Source organism: Erpetoichthys calabaricus, chromosome 4 (assembly GCF_900747795.2).
Source record: "Erpetoichthys calabaricus chromosome 4, fErpCal1.3, whole genome shotgun sequence".
Taxonomy (NCBI): domain Eukaryota; kingdom Metazoa; phylum Chordata; class Cladistia; order Polypteriformes; family Polypteridae; genus Erpetoichthys; species Erpetoichthys calabaricus.
The window spans coordinates 26,948,636-26,968,544 of NC_041397.2; the positions used below are offsets into that span (position 1 = coordinate 26,948,636).

Sequence of the window (19,909 nt, forward strand, 5' to 3'; positions counted from 1 at the left end):
CAACTGCTACCACGCCCCCTTGCTAAGCTGCGAGCTATACCCACAGCCCGGCTCGTGGCTCGTTACGCGAGCCAATGCTCGTATTTAGAGGTGAATTTTTCGCTCATACTTTCCTCGTATTTTGAATTTCTCGTATACAGAGGTGCTCGTATCTCGAGGTTCCACTGTATATATATATATATATATATATATATATATATATATATATATATTGATATATAAGATTGGAAGCAGACAGACTAGACAGACAAACATATATCATATAGGCTGGCTGTTTACTGGTATTCAGAGTTCTTTATCTTGGCACAGATAAATACTGTAGTTTTATGATGCCAAGTCTTTATGGATGATGTCTGATGTTGTGTAGAGTTATTGCTTTGCTGCTGCTGCGGGTTCAAGTGGAAGATTATTCATGTGTTGGAGTGAACACTTTCTCTTTGCTGCATGATACTTGTCAGTGCTGTGCTGCTGCTTCCTCATCTTGCCTTTTGCCGTCTTTTGCCACTTCATAGGGAAAAGGCGTTTCTCATTTTAGCCCAAGAATTTAGATACTGAAGTTCCCTTCTTGAAGCAATGGCTTTTCAGCCTCAGCAAACTACTGGCATATGGCTTTGGCTTGACTGGGTCTCAGCTCCACAAAGAAAAGAGTTTGTCGAATTTGGTACTCCAAGGAAGAACAGCTCATAACCTTTTAGGTTTTAGAGACCAGGTTTCAGAAGGTCATTTTGCTTATTTCACCATCCCAGAGAGAATCCTAGACAGGATACCCTGAGAGATTCCCCAGGGAGTTTGGTAAGTATCCAGCGAATATCCCAGAGGGGTCTTCTTCAGGATGGTGCAGAGAGTTTTAAAGAAAGGTTGAACCTTTTCCTGATTGGATTAATGTCACTTCCAGTTATAAAATCAGTGTCTTCTAATATTTGACTTCTTCTGTCCATCTTAGTTGTCTTCCTTTGAATTACAGGTCTTTGTCCTTGCTTGAGTCCATTTTGTGCCTTCTGGCTAAAGAGGTCTGCAGAGGGACCCCTAGAGTGATATCAGTTCATCTCTGATTTACACCTTCGTTATCAGATGAAGTCCAGGCAGATCCTGGAACAAGCTGGAGTACAGTCACTTAGTTTGGATTTCAAGTGAGGGACTCTGCAGCGAAAAGCCTGCTTCCCTGTTAAATTTGCTTTCTTAAACAAATTGTGCCACTAAAGTCTAGCAGAATGGGCAATGCCCACTTTGTCCTACAACTGTACACTACTATGTGAATAGTATAATTGTATTTTAATTTTGTTTCAGAATTTAACTGTAATAAACATCTATATAAATGTTATAAGGAGAGGCAAAGAAAAAGTTAGATTTTGTACTCTATACAAGATTTTCAAACAACATATTTAAAGAAAAGATGTGAACAAAACTTGACCTTTTCAGGTGTGTTTGCAACCCAAAAAATAAATATATTAGCAAGATTTTTTGTTAGGTTATCATACAATTTCTGTTATCATACAAGATCTGTTATAATTATAGTCTCTTATATAGTATACAAATTTGACATTACAAATTTAACACAATATAAGGAATTTTTGTTATAGGAATACTTCACCAAAAAATAATATTTTTATATGTTACTTACCCCAGTAATTTGTAGTGATGACAAAGAAAAATGTAATCTCATGCAGAACAGAGAAGCAAAAATTGGTGCATTTGCACCAAAAAAATGGAGAGCGGTTTAGACCAGAGGAAAGCAGAATATGTTAAAAGAAAATTAATGACAGGGAGAAAGCACATAAAGAAGTAAAAGAGTAGAAAAGAGGTGAACAAGATGAAAACAGAATTGTTTTATTATTTTGGAGGTGTTACCTGGTCCCACACAATGGACAGCAGTAGGGTATCAGCATTAGAAATAAACAGAAGTCGTCACCTGCTAACTCACAAAGAAGAGCATCATCCATGTGGTTTATTCAAGTATGTCCTCATAATATCATTTTCAAAACATAGCATAAAATGTAAGTGCTTTTTTGTTGTTTAGTTTCTTGTTTTTAACCTAGGCGCAGTCTTTGAGAAATTATCACACATTTCATGAGGGGAAAATGACTGTTTATATTCAACCTTTTCTGCACAATAAAATGTGGATACAGATACATAAATATGTAAAGGTTTATTTAAGAAAGCTTATTTATTTCATTATCTGATATTTTTTATGCCTGTCCATATTTTCTGTTTGTGAAGGTTTATTTAAAAAAGCTTATATTGTTTCCTATTATCTCAGCTGTATCAGGTATTATTATGCCTACCCATATTTGCTGCTTGCCATATCAGAAATGTTCAGTATCTCTCCTCATTTCAAGTTTCAGTTATTTAGCACCTGAAATTCATTCTATGAATCAGCTCAAGTGTAAAAAAGCCTAAGTAACTTTCAGTTATTGTTGTTATAATTATAATTATTTCAAAGGATAATACCCAGGATTGTCTTTTACGGACATGCCTGTATTGTAGTTGCCTAGCAATTCATTTTGTAAAGTTAATATGTTTGGCCTTTATTAGGTAGCAAGTGTATCAGTAAGGCAAAATATCATATTAGCAATTTCTTCTAGTAAGATTTATTAAGTCAACTAAAAATCTGGGAAGCAAAAATGTAAAAAATATATTAAATGATGGTTTTATTTTTATAGCAGCTTAAACAATAATGTAGCTAAATTAATTATTTGTTTTGGGGGTGTTGATGCAAATAATTATTTATTCAGTAAACATATTAGGAAGTAAATAACTAACAGTTGTTTCATAATGCATTTCTCTTGTTTTTATTGATAGTTTGTTGCTCAGCCAAACTGTCAACAGCTGCTGGCTTCTCGATGGTATGATGAGTTTCCTGGGTGGAGAAGACGCCACTGGGCAGGAAAATTTTTGACATGTATTTTGATAGGAATCATGTTTCCAGTATTCTCTCTGTGTTATTTGCTGGCCCCCAAAAGCAGATTTGGACTGTTCATTAGAAAGCCATTTATCAAATTTATATGTCACACAGCATCATACTTGACTTTCTTATTTTTGCTACTTCTGGCTTCACAACGCATTGTCAACACTGACCCAAATATACATGGACCAGCACCAACTGTTGTGGAGTGGATGATTCTTCCTTGGGTTTTAGGTAATATTTTTTATTAATTGCAATATAATAAACACTTTTTGGTCACCGGACCAAAAATAAGGAAAGTCCTAATAATATGTAACTCATCTATGAGAACAAATTCTGTCTGCAATTCTGTCTAGCATGGATGCTACCAGTTGGTGAATGTAAGCGACTTCAGTTTTCATCCACTCTTCCTGTACTAAATCCCACAGTTTGACCAAATTGGTCGGACTGCTTGTTGCCCCAAATTGTCTCACAGAATGTTCTATATGGCAATGTTCATCTTGGAAAATGGGTTAGTCATTCTGTGTTTACTCTGGAAATGAAGCACAAAAGGTAACACATGATCACCCAAAACCTCAGTGTTGCTTTACTGGTTCATGTACATCGTCCCCTCAACCAAAGAAGCCATTTCCCAAAAATTAAAACACCCCCAGAACACAAGAAAGCCACTTCCTGCTTGAACAGCACCTTACACACAGTTCTCATGGGAGGCTAACAATGTATGGTGTGACTCATCAAACCATATAACACTTTTACAAGTGTCAATAATCCAGTGTTTATGCCTCCGTGCAGGTTTGTGAATAGCTGTTAGCACGGGCCTTGTCTGTAGTGCTCAGCTCCAGATATCCATGGCATGCAGTTCTCTTCTGAGTGTTCCTTTGGAAATGGTTTGTTGTGGGTCTGCATTGATTGTCTGCAACAATTCAAGCCTGGTGGCAAAGCTGTTTGCTGTTACTACTATCAATATTTGACACACGGTGACTGTCACTATCTGTGAGCACCATCTTTCGACAGTAATTCTAGTGATGATTAGCATTTGACTGGAACACATGCCACAGCTGGAAGACACACTGGACAGTACGCTTTAACACACCCACAAAGTTGGCAACTTCCTGTACACTATACCCTTTGGCAAAACCATTTTTTGCCAAGCAATCACAACTGTCACATGTCTCATTTTTCACGGAGAGAACCAAACACGCATAGAACACCACTTCTTCTTCACTATAAGATCTCCAAAGTGTCCCGCCGTTGGTGTCTAAAGTATGTTTTACCTCTTACATGGCGGTGACAAATTTTTTGTCCAGTAAGCTTATATTTTACTTAGGTAGGTCAGTTATGTATATAAGCAAATACTTCAGAAAGAGTAAGTTAAGAAGGTATAGTATTTAATGATGTATGGAAAGAACCATCATTATTCGAATATATATTTCTCATAAATCCAATATAGAGAAATTGTTCAGACAAAAAGGGATACCATACATGTACATAAAGTATGAAGCATGTAATGACAATGATATGAAATGTCTATCTTTAGATTACTTGATATTGGTCACTGAGAATGGTTCTGAACAGGGAAATCAACTGTTAACGTTAAGGTCATTAATTATATATTGTGAATAAATATGTTTGTGTTAACAGTGTTCCCAGAAGGAGGTCCTTCATCTCGCAGTTCACCCTGGATATCATCGAGAGAAGTTGAGGGCTCTGAGGACAAATAAAGAGACATTTGTTAGACAAATTTGTGAGCAAGTGACACACCATATACGGTCTAGTAACCCACGTCATACTGACAGAGGAATCAAAGCATTACGCATATCCGGGTAGGGCTGATGGAACAGTCCTTACGAATGACACTGCAGCTGTGACCCGCTGGGCTGGCTATCTTAGAGTCCTCGGTTCTTGAACCTGAACATCCAATTAGCTGTGAACCACCCAAACTCACTGAGATTGGACAGGTGGTGAACCAGTTGAGGGTAGGGAAGGCTGCAGGGATCTGTGGTATTCGGGGTGAACTCTGTCCAGGCTGGTGGTAAGGCTATCCTCCTGGCATTGCAAGCAATCTTTACTTCCAACTGACTGGAAAATGGGACTTGTTGTCCCTATCTGGAAAGGGAAGGGTGATCTCCTGGATTGCGGCAACTACAGAGGAATAACACTGCTCTCTGTGCCGGGTAAGGTTCTTGCTAGAGTCATCCTCAATAAGATCTGTGATCACTTGCTCACTTACCAGAGACTGGCACAGTCTGGTTTTACGCCTAAGACGTCTACCATCGACCGCATCCTGGCACTCAGGGTTCTCATGGAGCACAAATATCAGCAGAGTTTCTTGCAGCCTTTGCCAGTTTTTGTAAAGCGTTCGACTCAGTTGATCGAGCTGCCCTGTGGGACATCCTGAGACTTTGCAGGATCCCCTCAAAAGTTGCTGGATATCGTGGCTGGCTTGTACTGTAACTGCTGTGCAGAGTTGAGGCAGAACCTCTGCGTTTTTCCCAGTTGATTTTGCGGTTTGTCAAGTGTTTGTTCTTGCTCCTACTCTGTACAAAGCTTGCAGGGACTGTGTGTTAGACAGGGTTGTCGGGTCCAGCTGCTGTGGGGCATCTGTTGGTGAAGAGAGATTCACTAGTCTCCACTTTGCCGACGATGTTCTGATGTACGCAGAGTCAATGGAGGCTCAGATCGGGGCTCTTGAGAGACTAAGTGAGGATTCTGAGTGCCCGGGCTTGCGAGTGTCCTGTCTGCGGAGAGAGTGTAAACCTTGTCAAGAGGTTTACTTACCTCAGCAGTGACATTCATGCCTCTGGTGACTCTTCCTATGAAGCCAGTAGATGGATTGGGAGAGCATGGTGGGTCATGATGTTGCTGGAAAAGGGTATGTGGCGCTCCCGATATCTTTGCAAAAGGACAAAGGTCCAAGTCTTTAGAGTCCTGGTGCTTCATGCTTTGCTATATGGTTGTGAGACATGGACGCTATCCAGTGACCTGAGACAAAGACTGGACTCCTTTGGTACTGTTTCTCTTCGGAGAATCCTTGGGTACTGTTGGTTTGACTTAATGTTGAAGGAGCGGTTTCTCATGGAGTTCCGAATGAGGGACATTACCTGCATTGTTAGGGAGTGTCAGTTACGGTACTACAGCCATGTGGTGCGATTACCAGGGAGAAATCTAGCTCACAGGATCCTTATTGTTGAGGACCCGAGTGGCTAGACCAGGCCAATGGGATGCCCATGTAACACGACAGATAGATGGTCATTTCCAGAAGATGGGACTGGACCACTTGTCTGCCTGGTGGTTACCAACCAGGATCCCGAGCTGTTCTGTCGAGTGTTGGGTAAAGCAACATGCTCTCAATGCATTCTCCCTGACTTGACCTGAGCAGACATGACCTATGAATAAATGACCTTAAAGTTATACAAATGCTTTCTTTGTTCAAAATGTATGCTTACTTCTGTCTTTGGATTTCATTTAAAATTAGCAAATGGGACTCATCTATATTTTAATAATTAATTATTGATTAATAATTTTAATAATAATTAACGCTGGGAAAATTGCATTGCAAAGGAAGGTGACTGTAGAAAAGTGATGTAATTTGTTCTTTAAATTCTTAATAAACAGAGTTAAAAAAAGTGCATAAACTTTTTGAACATCCCTTGTATTACTGTTTCAGTAAGAATTACTTTCAACTGAATTTATTTATTTTTTTTTACTGATGTCTCATATTTAGTATACCATTTGTCTCTTTCTCCCATCCATTAATCTATTTCCTGAAACAATCCACCCTGTTAGAGTAAACTATCCTAGGAGGAATGGCTGACGATAACTATATAGCATGGCAATAACCAAAAAATTAAGGGCTTATTCAATTACAATTACGTATTTGCACATTCCAACTGATTTCAGATTCTCCACGTAACCTAACACAAATCTGCATAACTGGATAAGGGCATAAAACAACACAAACATAGGGACAACATGCAAATTCCAGCAAAACGTACCCAGGCTAAAAAATCAAAACTAGTCCCCCTCATCTGTAATGTGTTATTGTTTAACAAACTGCATCCATGTCACCCTAAGTCTTTATTGAAGAAACTCTATGTTGTGGCAGCCAGAGCCCAAATGCCAGACACAACTCAGCCAAACACAATTTTAGATAAAATAAAAGGATGCAATAATTCTCTTATACAGTAGAGTTAAATCAGTCCAATAACACACAGAAATGGTCACCTTGTGTCTCCTTCCACCACTCCTCCACAAGTGTATTTCACCTCCTACCATCTCTGACTCACCAAGTGAGATGAGGTGGCATCTTTTATGCTTGACCTGGGAGTACATCTGGGGTCAAAGCATTGCACTTCGGAAGCACTTCCAGACCAGGCAGAAGTCTCCCAAAGAAGGGACATCATTCTCCTGCAGCTCCCTTTGGTGGTACCCAAGCACCCCACCAGGGCTGCCACTCAGGATGTCAGCTCCCAATAAGCCCTGTGGGCTTACAAATGGGAGTTCCACCACAGGGATGCTGCCTCCCTGTGTACAGGCAGAATACATGGCCCCAGGAAGCAGCCTCCTTCTGTCCTTTTATTATGGACTTCAGACTGGAAAAGGTACAAGGAACCAACTTCCTGGTGTGATAGGAAATTAACCTTGGTCTCTGTGAAAATGCCAGTACATCCACTCTGACACTTACACTGTATAAACAGAACCTTTTCTCACACATATATATACATTGTATACAGATTTTTTTATTAAAGTGAAAAGCACTATAAAAACAACTAAACTGACTTAAATTGAAGGTAAATATTTTATACTATAATGTTATAACTATATGTTTTTATTTGTAGGATTTATATGGGCTGAGATAAAGCAAATGTGGGATGGCGGACTTCAGGATTACATGCATGACTGGTGGAATCTAATGGATTTCTTAATGAACTCATTGTATCTTGCAACAATTTCTCTTAAAATTGTTGCATATATAAAGGTAATGTTTTAAATATTCATATACAGTATTTTTTTTCTGAGACATGCGCTGCATAGAGATTGATTGATACCTTATTTTAAATATTTGTTAGACCTCCTTTATTTGTATTCCCTTGTATGCTTTTATATATGAGTAAGACAATTTAAGGTTTAAAATATTTGTTATGATGAAAGGGAAGTTTTCTTTGTTTTTTTTCTGTTGAACATTCATTACCTGTTTAATTATGACAAATAACAGAGCTTTGAAAAATGATTACTTGTTAAGAACCTATTCTGTCCTCCTAATTACTAGTTATCATGCTGAACTTTTTAACATTTTGAGTCTGTCTAATTTTTTTTTGTCTCCTGTTACACATTGCATTGTTATGAATGGATTACAAAAGACAATGTTTGAATTTGAGTTGATCTACTCATTTGTTTTTTTATTAACATTTGTGACAGAGTTCATTTTTGTTTTCTTATAATTTCATATTTTGATATAAACCTACATAAGGAAATTTCCAGTTGACCCATTTCCTTTGTCAGTGATTTTGCTGCTATGAATTTTTTTACTAAACTACGGCCTACACAATAATCTTTAGTAATCTTGTAATATGTTCTTTAATATTTTGTTTTTTCTGTTTCATTTGCAACCTTGAATGTGTGAGATACTTTATCACCAATTAAAATAACATGAATGTCTTTAGAATGTGTAAGAAAAACAGGAGAAAAACTCAACAAAAGCCTGAACCACACAAACCACTGCACCACCATGCCATCCTGTCGAAACTTAACTCTTATAATTGCATTATTATAAACTAGTTGGTCACTGCCATTATAAAGCATGGACTGTTGGTCTAGTACTTAAATCTAAGTGTAATTTGCAATAAGCCAATGGTCAGTTATAATGCAAATTGAAAAGGCAAACTCAAACATACTCACAGTTGTGGAGATCTGGACCAACTGGCCTCCTAACTCTCAGCTGAAAATTCACATAATGTCAAAATCTTTCCATCCTTTGATTCCAAAATTCACAAAATCTCTGGTAGCTTTCCCATGGGCAGGAAAACAGCTTAATAACTAAAATAACAGAGAAGGGTTACTAATTGTTTATAATTTTTGTATTACTTATATTTTGAGAGAAATACCTTACAAACAGATGCTTTCTGCATAGCTAATCAGCAGCTCTAGTTAGGATATGCCAGAGTATAGTAGTAAGCCTTCAACCTGGATTTAAAAGCTGAGACTGAAGGGGCATCTCTTATATAGGCAAGCAGATCAGTCCATAGCTATTTAGTTCTGCAAATAAAACCTCAAATACTCACTATTATTTTCTTAATCTTTCTAATTCTTAGTAGACAAACATACTTAAGATCTTAATGAACACTCTGGTTTGCAAGTAATAATAACCAAAGAAACAATAGATAAATAGTGCCTTGGCCATTTAAAGCTTCATCCAGGTGAAGCAATAGGCAGGTGAAGGGTTTTGTTTATGGTCACGTAGTGTCAGTAGCAGGATTTGAGTCCAACACTTCAGGGTTTGAAGTCCAAAGCCTTCATCAGTATCCCAAACAATTTATCTCAAGTGTGGTAAGCTGCTTTGGGTAAAGGCATTAGCCAACTAAGTTGTTAATTTTTTTATTAGTTTTTTGTGAAAAGGAGCATTTTAAACTCACCCTAATCATATCTGGAAGCCAGCCTAATGACTTAAGAACAGGAGTGATGTGGTCACACTTTCTAGTTTTTGTCATGATTCTTGCAGCAACATTTTTAATTAACTGAAACCTGCATAAAGAACAATTTGCACATCCAGTGAATAACATTGTCTAAATTTACCAAAATGTTTTAGCTTCAAAAACAGCTTTTTTAATTTTTTTTTTTTAAATACATACTGGTGTTAAGTATCGTCTAAAGCTATTGGCACATTACACAACTTCTAATCAGAGGACATATCAAATTTAATAACTGAAGTTGATGGATCTCATTGTCTTGTGGCTGTCAGATTACACATCTGTGAATCGCAGGTGGTGACAAACTACACGTCTCCAAACAGACTTTTCAGCACAGTTTCACAATTTCAAAGTATTGCAAACTTGCTGCAGTCTGATAGCCAATAATGTGCTGTCTGACAGTCCAAGAGCTTGTGAAGCTTTTTGGACATGACAACTTAAGCTGCAATCTTGGCCCTTTTTCAGTTTTGTCGTGGCACAACAAAAAAGAGACATCTGTAATAATTGGTTCCCTTCTGTTTGTGTGGTCAAAAACACCGCCACCTGCACGAACCCAGGCGGCATCCACAGAACCCAAAAAGGCTAACCCACCAAACTCTAACTTTCATGAGACCCTGTGGGAATCTGTGGTTCTGCAGCACTCATTGGGGCTGCCATTTAGCAATCCAGGGAGATAATGCCATGAGCACAATATCCCCCTGGTCCTTCCACTGTACAGGCGTCTGGGCCAGGTAAGGACACCAGCCGTCCGCCACACAATACAGATATAAGACTGCAGTTTTTAACGTATGCCTTATCTACCTTTAACAACCTATAACATGTTTATCTTGAACATAGCAAAAATATGTGAGGACAGCTGAAATAAATATTAATGTCAAATTTGTTTGTTTATGTTATGCAGATGGTTAAAAATTCTTTTTTTATTGATTTTATTTGAAGAAAATAACATTCCATGTGATCATGTCTAACCTATACAACAAAGAAAATAAAATTCCATACAATTAAGTCAAACTTAAAGCAGAATTTAATCCCCACCCGAGGGAGGCTACGCCTATTAAGCAACCCCTGGCGTGATTTCTTTGCTTGAAAACCAGAGGTGGTAAGCATGGTGCAGGATATGTTAGTTGCTGTTACTATTGAACCTTCCATGTCTCCGTGATGTTTTTTTACTGTATTACTAAGGAAAAAAATGGGGATTGGCACTTGTATGTAGATTATGGTAAGTTAAATGCACAAACTCACACCAGTGGATAGATAACCCCCCATGTCACAGAAAAAATATGTTCTCTATTGAGGTGGTCTTACTTTAAGTAAAGTCTCTCCTACTTTTGAATATGTTATAGATTGTGTACCTGCATCGGCCGTCCGCCACACAATGCAGATTTAAGGCTGCAGTTGTAAAATTATGCCTTATCTGTCTTAAATAACCTATACCATGTTTATCATGAACATAACAAAAATAGATGAAGCCAGCTGAATTAAATATATTAATGTCAAATTTGTTTTTTTTTATTTTGTGGAAATGGTTAAAGATTTTATTTTTGATTTTATTTGAAGAAAATAACATTAGATACGATCAAGTCTAACTTATACAACAAAGAAAATAACATTCCATACAATCATGTCAAAGTTAACAAAGCAGAATTCAAGCCCTACATCTTGAAAGAGAGAAGAGACATCAAGTAGAGCAAATCTTTAAAAATAACAAAGAAGGGAGAATGTCCTTTTCCTTGATGTAAATGCTTATTTTAAAGAGGTTTTAATTGGATTTTGCCATATTTTAAAAAAGTTTTGAACAGATCCTTTAAGTAAGAAAGTTGAACAAGATATATCTGCATGCTAGTTGTGTGGTACAAACAATTACAATCAATTTGTCCTTCTCTAGTTTAAGCCCATCTGGGACCAAACACAGCTGTTAATGGGTTAGGAGCACTTGTGACACCTAGGCTGTCTGATAAGCATTCAAAGATTTTTGTTCAGCCTGATGTTAATTTGGTGCATGCCCAAAACATGTGGCCTAGTGAGGCTGGAGCTTGATTGTAACATTCACAGGCTGAATCTTAGCCTGAAAAATTTTAAGTTGAATAATTGAATTCTTTGTGCATGTGTAGCTGGAGTGTATTCTATGCATAGCTGCCTTCTACTCCTTTTCTGAGATGTTAAGTGAAATATCCTTTTCCCACTTTACCCTGGAATCTTTGCAAGGAAGGGACATTAAAATTTTTTTAAATATTATTGAGATGCTGTCTGACTCTTCAAGACTGATCAGTATTTTTTCTGAAATAGAAATGGGAGGGAAATTGGGCAGGTTCCTTTTAGCTAACTTTCTGATTTGAAAGCAGTGTAAAATTGTGTTGATGTAAAGTTAAATTTGAAGTGTATTTATTCATATCATGCAAAGACATCATCTATATGCACTTTAATCCCGGTCATCTTCTAAGCATTAAATACTTTGTAGGTTTGAAAGAGTAGAAAAAGGTGATTATCATTTAGAGGAGCAACAGATTAAAGCTTCTCTGCCTTAAAGTGCTTCCTGCATTGGTTCCATATTCTGAGAGGTTGATGGATAATTAGATATTTAGTATATTGATGATAATTTGTATTTGCTGGGGCACAAAGCATGGGCATATAATGAAGCACAGCAAGATTTTTTTTCTATTGCAGACCAGGCTAATGTATATTAATCAATTTGTGTCAATTTCCAGGTCTTACATATTTGTCTGTAAGTAATACAATTGAAAACTAGGTACAGCCATGCCTCCGTTCTCTGTTAGGTCTTTGTAGAGTCACCCTCTGGATGCGTGGATGTTTAGAATACCTAATAAATTTTGTCATAATTGAGTCCTGTTTCTTAAAGAATGATTTGTTATTGTATATGTTGATGCTCTGAAATAGAAAAGAAAGACTGGCGAGGATGGTCATGTTGACAGTATTGATTCTCCCTGCTAATGTGAGATGGAAGTTAAACTGTTTACATCTTGTTTAATTTTTTCCATGCTCATAGAAATTTTTTTTTTAAAAAGATCTTTATATTTACTTGTGATGTTTACCCCTAGGTATTTAAAATGATTTGCTAAAATAAATGGGTAAATGTCCAGTCTAATATTGTGTTCACTGGAAAATTCACACCTTTATACAAATTAATTTTGAGTATCCTTTTGAATATCTGCTAGTGCATTAAGGAATACTGGTACAAAAGTTTATGGGTCTGATATATGTAGTAACATATCATCTGCATAAAGTGATATTTTCTATTCACATCCTTCTCTGATAATCCCCTTTATCTCTGATGCATTTTGAAACTGAATGGCCAATGGTGATTGCAAAAAACAATGGTGATGGGGGCATCCTTGTCAAATCCCCTGTCTAGTTTGAAGTAGTTTGAAATAATGTTGTTAATACAAATAGTGGCTTCTGGTCTGGTCTAGAGTTATACAGTGTGAAATGAGGTGAATAGGTAATCCCATGCAACCATGTCAAATGCTTTTTCTGTGGCCAAAGTTAATAAAGATCTCTGGTGTGTTTGATTAGTTATTAGTGAGTATATTGCATTAAATAAACATTGAAGTTTAGAAGCAAAGTGTCTGCCTTTAATAAATTCGGTTTGGTCTTGTGATATAACAGAAGGAAGCCATTTCTCAATCCTTCTAGCTAGAACTGTCTATTCTCTTGTGTATATTCTCCTTTATATCATTTATTTTTTACCCCTGACCAAGATAATCAACACCTTCAACACAGATAGCTAGTACGTGTTCTGAGAGTGGAGATACGTTACCTATTGAAGTTGATTCCATTGACTCTTGGGGGATGTTTGTGGTAGTTGTGGCCATACTTGGTTCCATTATCCTGCCTGAGATCCGCGAATTCTCATTGCGCACCTTACTCTCAGTTGTACTTCCACATTTCTGTGTTAGCTGGAGCAGATGCTGCAGCATGAGGTCCTGGCTGATCCATCCTTTCGCCTGTCTCTTCCAACTCAGTTTGTGGCAAGCCATAAAATGAACTTGAGACCGGCTTAGACTTTGATGTACCTTTTGCTACCATTCCCTTCTCTTTCAGAACCCTTGGTTTCCTGCTTATGCTTTTAATATACATGTAATTTAAACCTTTCAGGTTGACTTAATACAGGATATATTGGGTAAATAATAAAAAATCTAAATAACACCGCTGGTAGCAGAGCGCTATCTCAGACATCCATGTCTCGCAATGGAATAATAGTTGTATCTTTTTTCAATGTCTTGACATTAAATGTAGGGCAGTCTTACAAATCACACTAAATTTTAAAACATGTTACATTTATGTTTCATGTCAGTGAATAAAATTATATACAGTGCCTTGCAAAAGTGTTCAGTTCCTTGACCAGTCCTCTAATTTTGGTCTCTATAATGTATTTATTTCTAAGAACTTAACACTCAGCCCTAGTTTTTTTTACTATGAAAATGTTTTTCATTAGAAAAAACTTTTAAAAAGAAAAAAACAGAAATATGCTGTTTGTGCAACTATTCAATCCCTGTGTTGTGAAAACACATTTACACAGGTGAATATCAATTGCCAAACATACACCTTGTTGCCTTACAACTGACCTGCACCACTGAATCATTAAAATAACTGTAACATTTTCACAATAGAAAATCCAATAAATAAGAGAACATTATTTAGGTGATGAATCTGAAGGACAGTTTTGATTTAGTCCAGAATGGTTTTTTGGTGATGATGATTCCGGCTGCACTGAATAATTATGATCATCTCCTCGACCTATCTACCTAGAAAAAAAATCAAATGAAGCTACTGAATAAAAACTTGTACTTTGTGGTGAGTCGTCAAGAGAGAATTGGACATGATGTGGACCAGATGTAAAGACATTATTCGGGTAAAATAAGAATTTTTTGTTATAAGAAGTGGATTCAGAGTAGCATCAGGTATTGTAGTATTGACCCTGCTGGTAATGTGGATAATTGGGTCTGATCTAAAGGTTCTATCCATTGTGAGAGAAATCAGCAAACTCTACTAAGAAAGAACAGTCAAGAAATGCATGGGGTCTGGGGACAATAAACAGGGCATTCCCAGAATCCTTCACAGTCCATAGAAATATGAACATTGAGTCTAATAACGGTGGGACAGCTTGAACAAAGAGACTACTGTCATTTTTATATTTGGAATAAGAATCAAAAAGTGACTGCCCTTGTGATTGCTGGAGGTACTGGCTCTATATTAAGAACTGTCATCCTTCCAAAAGACTAGATATTTCAAGCTATCTCATCACAGTTTGTTAGAGTTAGAGGGCTATTAACAAAGTGGCTGAGGTCACTGTTGGCATGAGTCAGGAAGGGATTCATACATTTTGGGATGACTTTCTACAGAGAGCACAGGGGTTTTGTTAACAACAAGAACCCAAGTCTGGGTTTTTAACTCAGCTGAAACTAGATGTCTGACACTCATCAGTACGGCAAGTTAGAGACTTTGCGGCATGAGAACTGTAAGTGACTGGGTTTACATCAGAGAAAGGTGCTTTTGGGTTATTGTTGCTGATTCTCCAACATCTTGCAAATACTGGTACAACTCATTTAGCACAGCATGCTATCGGTACAAGAGAGTCTACACCTATTAAGCACCCCCTGGTGTGATTTCCTTGCTTGAAAACGAGAGGTGGTAAGCATGGTGCAGGTTGGGTTAGTTGCTGTGACTATTGAACCTTCCATGTCTCGGTGATGTGTACTCATTGTGATACTAAGAATAAAAATGGGGGTTGGCACTTTTGCATAGATTATAATAAGTTAGATCAGGGATAGTCAACCTTTTTATACCTACCGCCCACTTTTGTATCTCTGTTAGTAGTAAAATTTTCTAACCACCCACCGGTTCCACAGTAATGGTGATTTATAAAGTAGGGAAGTAACTTTACTTTATAAAATTTATAAAGCAGAGTTACAACAAGTTAAAGCATATAATAATAATTACTTACCAAGTACTTTATGTCGGAGTTTCGCTAAGTTTGGCAGAATAAATCTTTATAAAACAACTTACTATAGTTAATTCTATCTTTTTATTTATACTTTGCATACATAGAAATTACATTAGTTAATTGAATTATTAGTGGGATCCCTGAGGCTGATGCTGGGAAGCTAAATATTGAATATCCGGTTCAGTTTTTGTGAGGAACAAACGAAGGTCTCACCTTTCGGAAATATTCAGGCGGTTTCTTTCTTTGGTCATAATATGATTAACAGCACTAAATCCTGATTCCACAAGATATGAGGTAGGGAAAGGTATCAATAAACTGAATACCATTTTCCACATATTTGGATATAAGACTGGCATTTTTTTATTTTGCCATAGGTTTTCATATCCACCACTGTCGAATTTATGTTTACTTTCTTCATCATATCTAATTTCTAACAGTTCTTCTTGGCAAGTTGTATCAGCCTCTTCAATATTTGCGGTAAAAGGATTTTTCATCCAGTCATATACCTTCAATTTCAAAATATCTTCAAATCGTTTTTCCATGTCCAATTTAAGTTCGTTGAGGTGGCTACTGAATCTGTCAATATCCTCTGGAGTTATATCATCTTTTATAGATGATAATTGAGGAAACTAATGAAATTCTCTCTTCAATAGATTATGACGAAGTAGTTCAAGTTTGTCAATAAATAATAGCACAATACTTTGGCAACCTATAAGAATTTTATTAGCTCCTTGAAGCTGCAAATTGACATCGTTAAATTTCTTGAAAATATCTGCCAAGTAAAAGGCATCATTCTTTACTGTTTTTAACTGTTGACACAGATTGGTCTCATTATTACTTTCAAAAAATTGTATGACACTATCATATAATGCTACAAATCTAGCCAAAGATGTACCCTTTGACAGCCACCGAACTTCTGTGTGCAAAAGTAATCTTAATAAAATCTTCATTATTGTCCTGGCAAAGCTGCCGAAACATTCTATCATTTTTTGCATTGGATTTGATCTTGTTTACGGCTCAAATTATTATAGTTAATGATGAATGGAGACTTGTACTTAGATGTTTTCCTACAAGATGTTGTCTGTGCACCACACAATGAATACATAAAACATTTGGCACTTCCTGCTTCAAATAAGCAAAAAATCCACGATAGCGACCTACCATTTATGGTGCTCCATCAGTAGCGCATGCAACAATATTATTCAAAGGAATATTTTTTGTAAAGTATGTTCTCACAGTATTAAATATAGATGATCCTTTTGTATCTGTGATGAGATTTATTGCGAATAGCATTTCTTCTCGTAATATATTGTTTTCATCAAAATAGCATACATATGCCATCAATAAAGCATCATTATCTGCAATGGTAAATTCGTCCAATTGCATGGAAAATGAAGAGTTTTGGAGAATACTTATAAGTTTGTTTTCAACATTAACTGCCATTTCATCAATTTGTCGCTTTACTGTGCTATTGCTTAGGGGCAGCGTTTTTAAAATTTGAGGTATATCCTGATGCATTACTGTTGAGATAAATTCTTTTATAGAGGGTATTATTACAGTTTCTCAAATAGTATAGCTTTTACCACTTTTTGCAATTAATTATGAAATGCGATAAGTGGCAATTAATCCATCTTCGTTCGTTGTATGTTGTTTCTTAAATGATGCAACGATAGTTGAACGATTTTTACATTTTTAATATATTTCCTGAAAATATTCAATGGGCTTGTCCTTGTTATTTGGATGCTTTGTAGAAAGATGTTCTCGCAATCGACTTGGCTTCATTGCCTCATTGGATAATGTTTTATGGCACAATAAACACATTGGATGTTGTTTATTTACAACAGATTCTATGAAACCCATCTTCAGATACTCTGGCGAATAGCCGCGTGCGTATTTCTTTTTTTGATACATGGACTCACGATATTTCACATATTTTGTTTGAAGCTGTAAGCTTGTGCTTGCTCTCAGAAATCTAACTACGTACTGACTTTAGTTTCGATTACGTAACGATTTAGCTTCACTTACATAACGTGAACAAAACTTATGCGCTTGAAGTCTGTTGCATGGTCGCGACTTTTGGAAGGCTGCGCGCTTTTCCAATCCGGTATGCGAGACGTCCTTCTCGTCTCCTGGCGTTGGTCAGGCAGGATCAGGCGTTCTGGTCGCTGGACAGCACAGCGTATGTTGGACGTGGATGGTCAGTCAAGGCGCTGGCTATCATGATCCCACAAGGTTTTCGGCAGACCGTAATGTTGAAAGATATGCGGATCCAACAACAGCCGTTGGGAGTCAGGATCGGGATGTAGTAATCGTAGCTCCTCGTACGTTGAAATGATGAATGTGTTGACAGAGTAACAAATGCTGGGTACCTCTAAGTTGAGGATTGCCGGACGTTACAAGTGTCATGGTTGAGCGAGAGTTTGTCGAGACGAGACTAAGTTAGTGAGTATCCGTGGTTGTGCGTTTTATAAAATTTTATGTAGCGGGTGTTGGCCAATGGCATCACTTCTTTACGATCGGGGCGAAGTAGCGAGACATCGGCTAGTTTTGGCAGTCAAAGGGGGGGGGTTCCTAGAATGTCACCCTATTACCCTAAAATCCGGGAATCGAGACAAAAATATGAGTTAATTGGTGTCTCCATTGTCCAGCAGTTTCTGTCATAGAAAGAAGCGTCAAACCATGGAGTTCTTTGTCTACGGGGTAGTAAAACGACGAACTGCTAGTTTTTGGGCGACAATAGTACGTAATTGCAGCGCCATTTGATTGCTCCGCTACCGCCCACCATGAAAGCTGGAACGCCCACTAGTGGGCGGTAGGGACCAGGTTGACTACCACTAAGTCAGATGCACAAACTCACACCTGTGGATAGATAATTCAATGGGCTTGGGGTAATGCTAGTTCTCTCTCTTCATAGTGGATGCTGGCAAGTGAAGTTAATCCCCATGTCACAGAAAAAAATGTGTTCTCTATAGAGATGGTCTTACGTACTTTAAGTAAAGTCTCTCCTGTTTTGAACATGTAATGGACTGTGTACCTGTGCTTGGTATATGTTGTGTATGGGCCAACTTTAGAGACCATGTTGGACTTGCACACTGTGCTAGAGTGATTAAGACAATCTATTATAACTTGTGTACTGTAGCAATGTTTTATTTAACCTTTTTGGGGTGTTGATATGTGGAGAATTCATACAGTCTTGTCTGTTTTCTAGATTTGCTATTCCACTAGTTATTATTATCTGCAATAGTTTCATGTTACTGCAATGCTTTTTTCATTTTCTTTGCAGGAACTATGGTTTTGTGGTTATCTTGCTGCGATGAGACATTTGTTTGGTAGGGGTGTGATATAGGGGGTCACCCAGCCTCGTTTAACCGGTATGATGCTTATAAAGAAGCACAACAGCTTCTACAATATCTAAAATTATAATATACATAAGAGAGTTTGAGTGATTTGAGTGATTTTGAGTGTAGTGATTCCCTTTTTGATTTTGAGTTTTGTTCGTGTGTATGGTTTTCGCAGTAATTTATTTTAAATTGACTGTTAACTTGCTTTGGTATTTTAACTTTTGTGACATCTCCTGATCCTCCTCTTCCAACTTCTTCTTGTAGCAGGGAAATTTGGAAGTGAAAAAAGCAGGTGGGCTTTGCCTATACTATGATCTAGCTGAATTATTAGCTCTTTGTTCTGGCATTTAGTTGCTGCAATAGAAGATATGTTGAAGCTGCACCCTGTAAAGTTCCAGCTATTGAGAAGAGAAGTGTTTATTGTAGGTCTTCAGGTGAGTGGCTGGTTATATTACCACAGAACAGGACAAAGTGAAATCTACCCAGGATTGGTCAGTTCAGACTACACAAAAGTAAAACTGAGGCTTTCAATGATTTGCCTCATATTATCATAAGTTTATGCCAGGGTTTGCAAACTATGGCTGTCCAATTGCATCAGCTCATATACACTGTAAAACACAACCATTTAAATGGGGAAGTTGTGGGACTAAAAGCTTTTAGGTTATTAAAGGATGCATGGACCTCGGAGCTGTGTCATCCCAGCAGTATCTGTAAGGAGAAAAGGTGGCTGCCTACTATAGTCAGACTCTGAACAAACAAGAACATGATTATTGTGTTCTGTGGCTGGAAGGAACTGATAGCAGTGGAGGCTAATCATCACTTTAAATCGTATATGTATGGGCTACCTTTTACAATATGAAGTGACTATGCAGTGATACAATGGCTTTTATTTTAAGAGGATAAGAGTTAAGTTGCTTGTTTGTTGGAGTGGCTACATTTGTTTCAGTTCACAGTTCAACAGAAATGCGTAGGCCATATGCCAAATTGAACTGTCAGTACAGTGAAAGGCAGGATGAGA

General features: G+C 37.4%; 1 protein-coding gene across 1 annotated transcript in view; it reads left to right on the forward strand.

The window, feature by feature from the left end:
• LOC114649902 (short transient receptor potential channel 4-like) overlaps positions 1-19,909 on the forward strand; it is a 146,564-nt gene that overhangs the window by 75,684 nt on the left and 50,971 nt on the right. The window contains exons 4-5 of the mRNA XM_028799272.2: positions 2,800-3,136; positions 7,741-7,880. Coding sequence (XP_028655105.1) covers positions 2,800-3,136; positions 7,741-7,880 — 477 coding nt within the window. The remainder of the gene's footprint in view (positions 1-2,799; positions 3,137-7,740; positions 7,881-19,909) is intronic.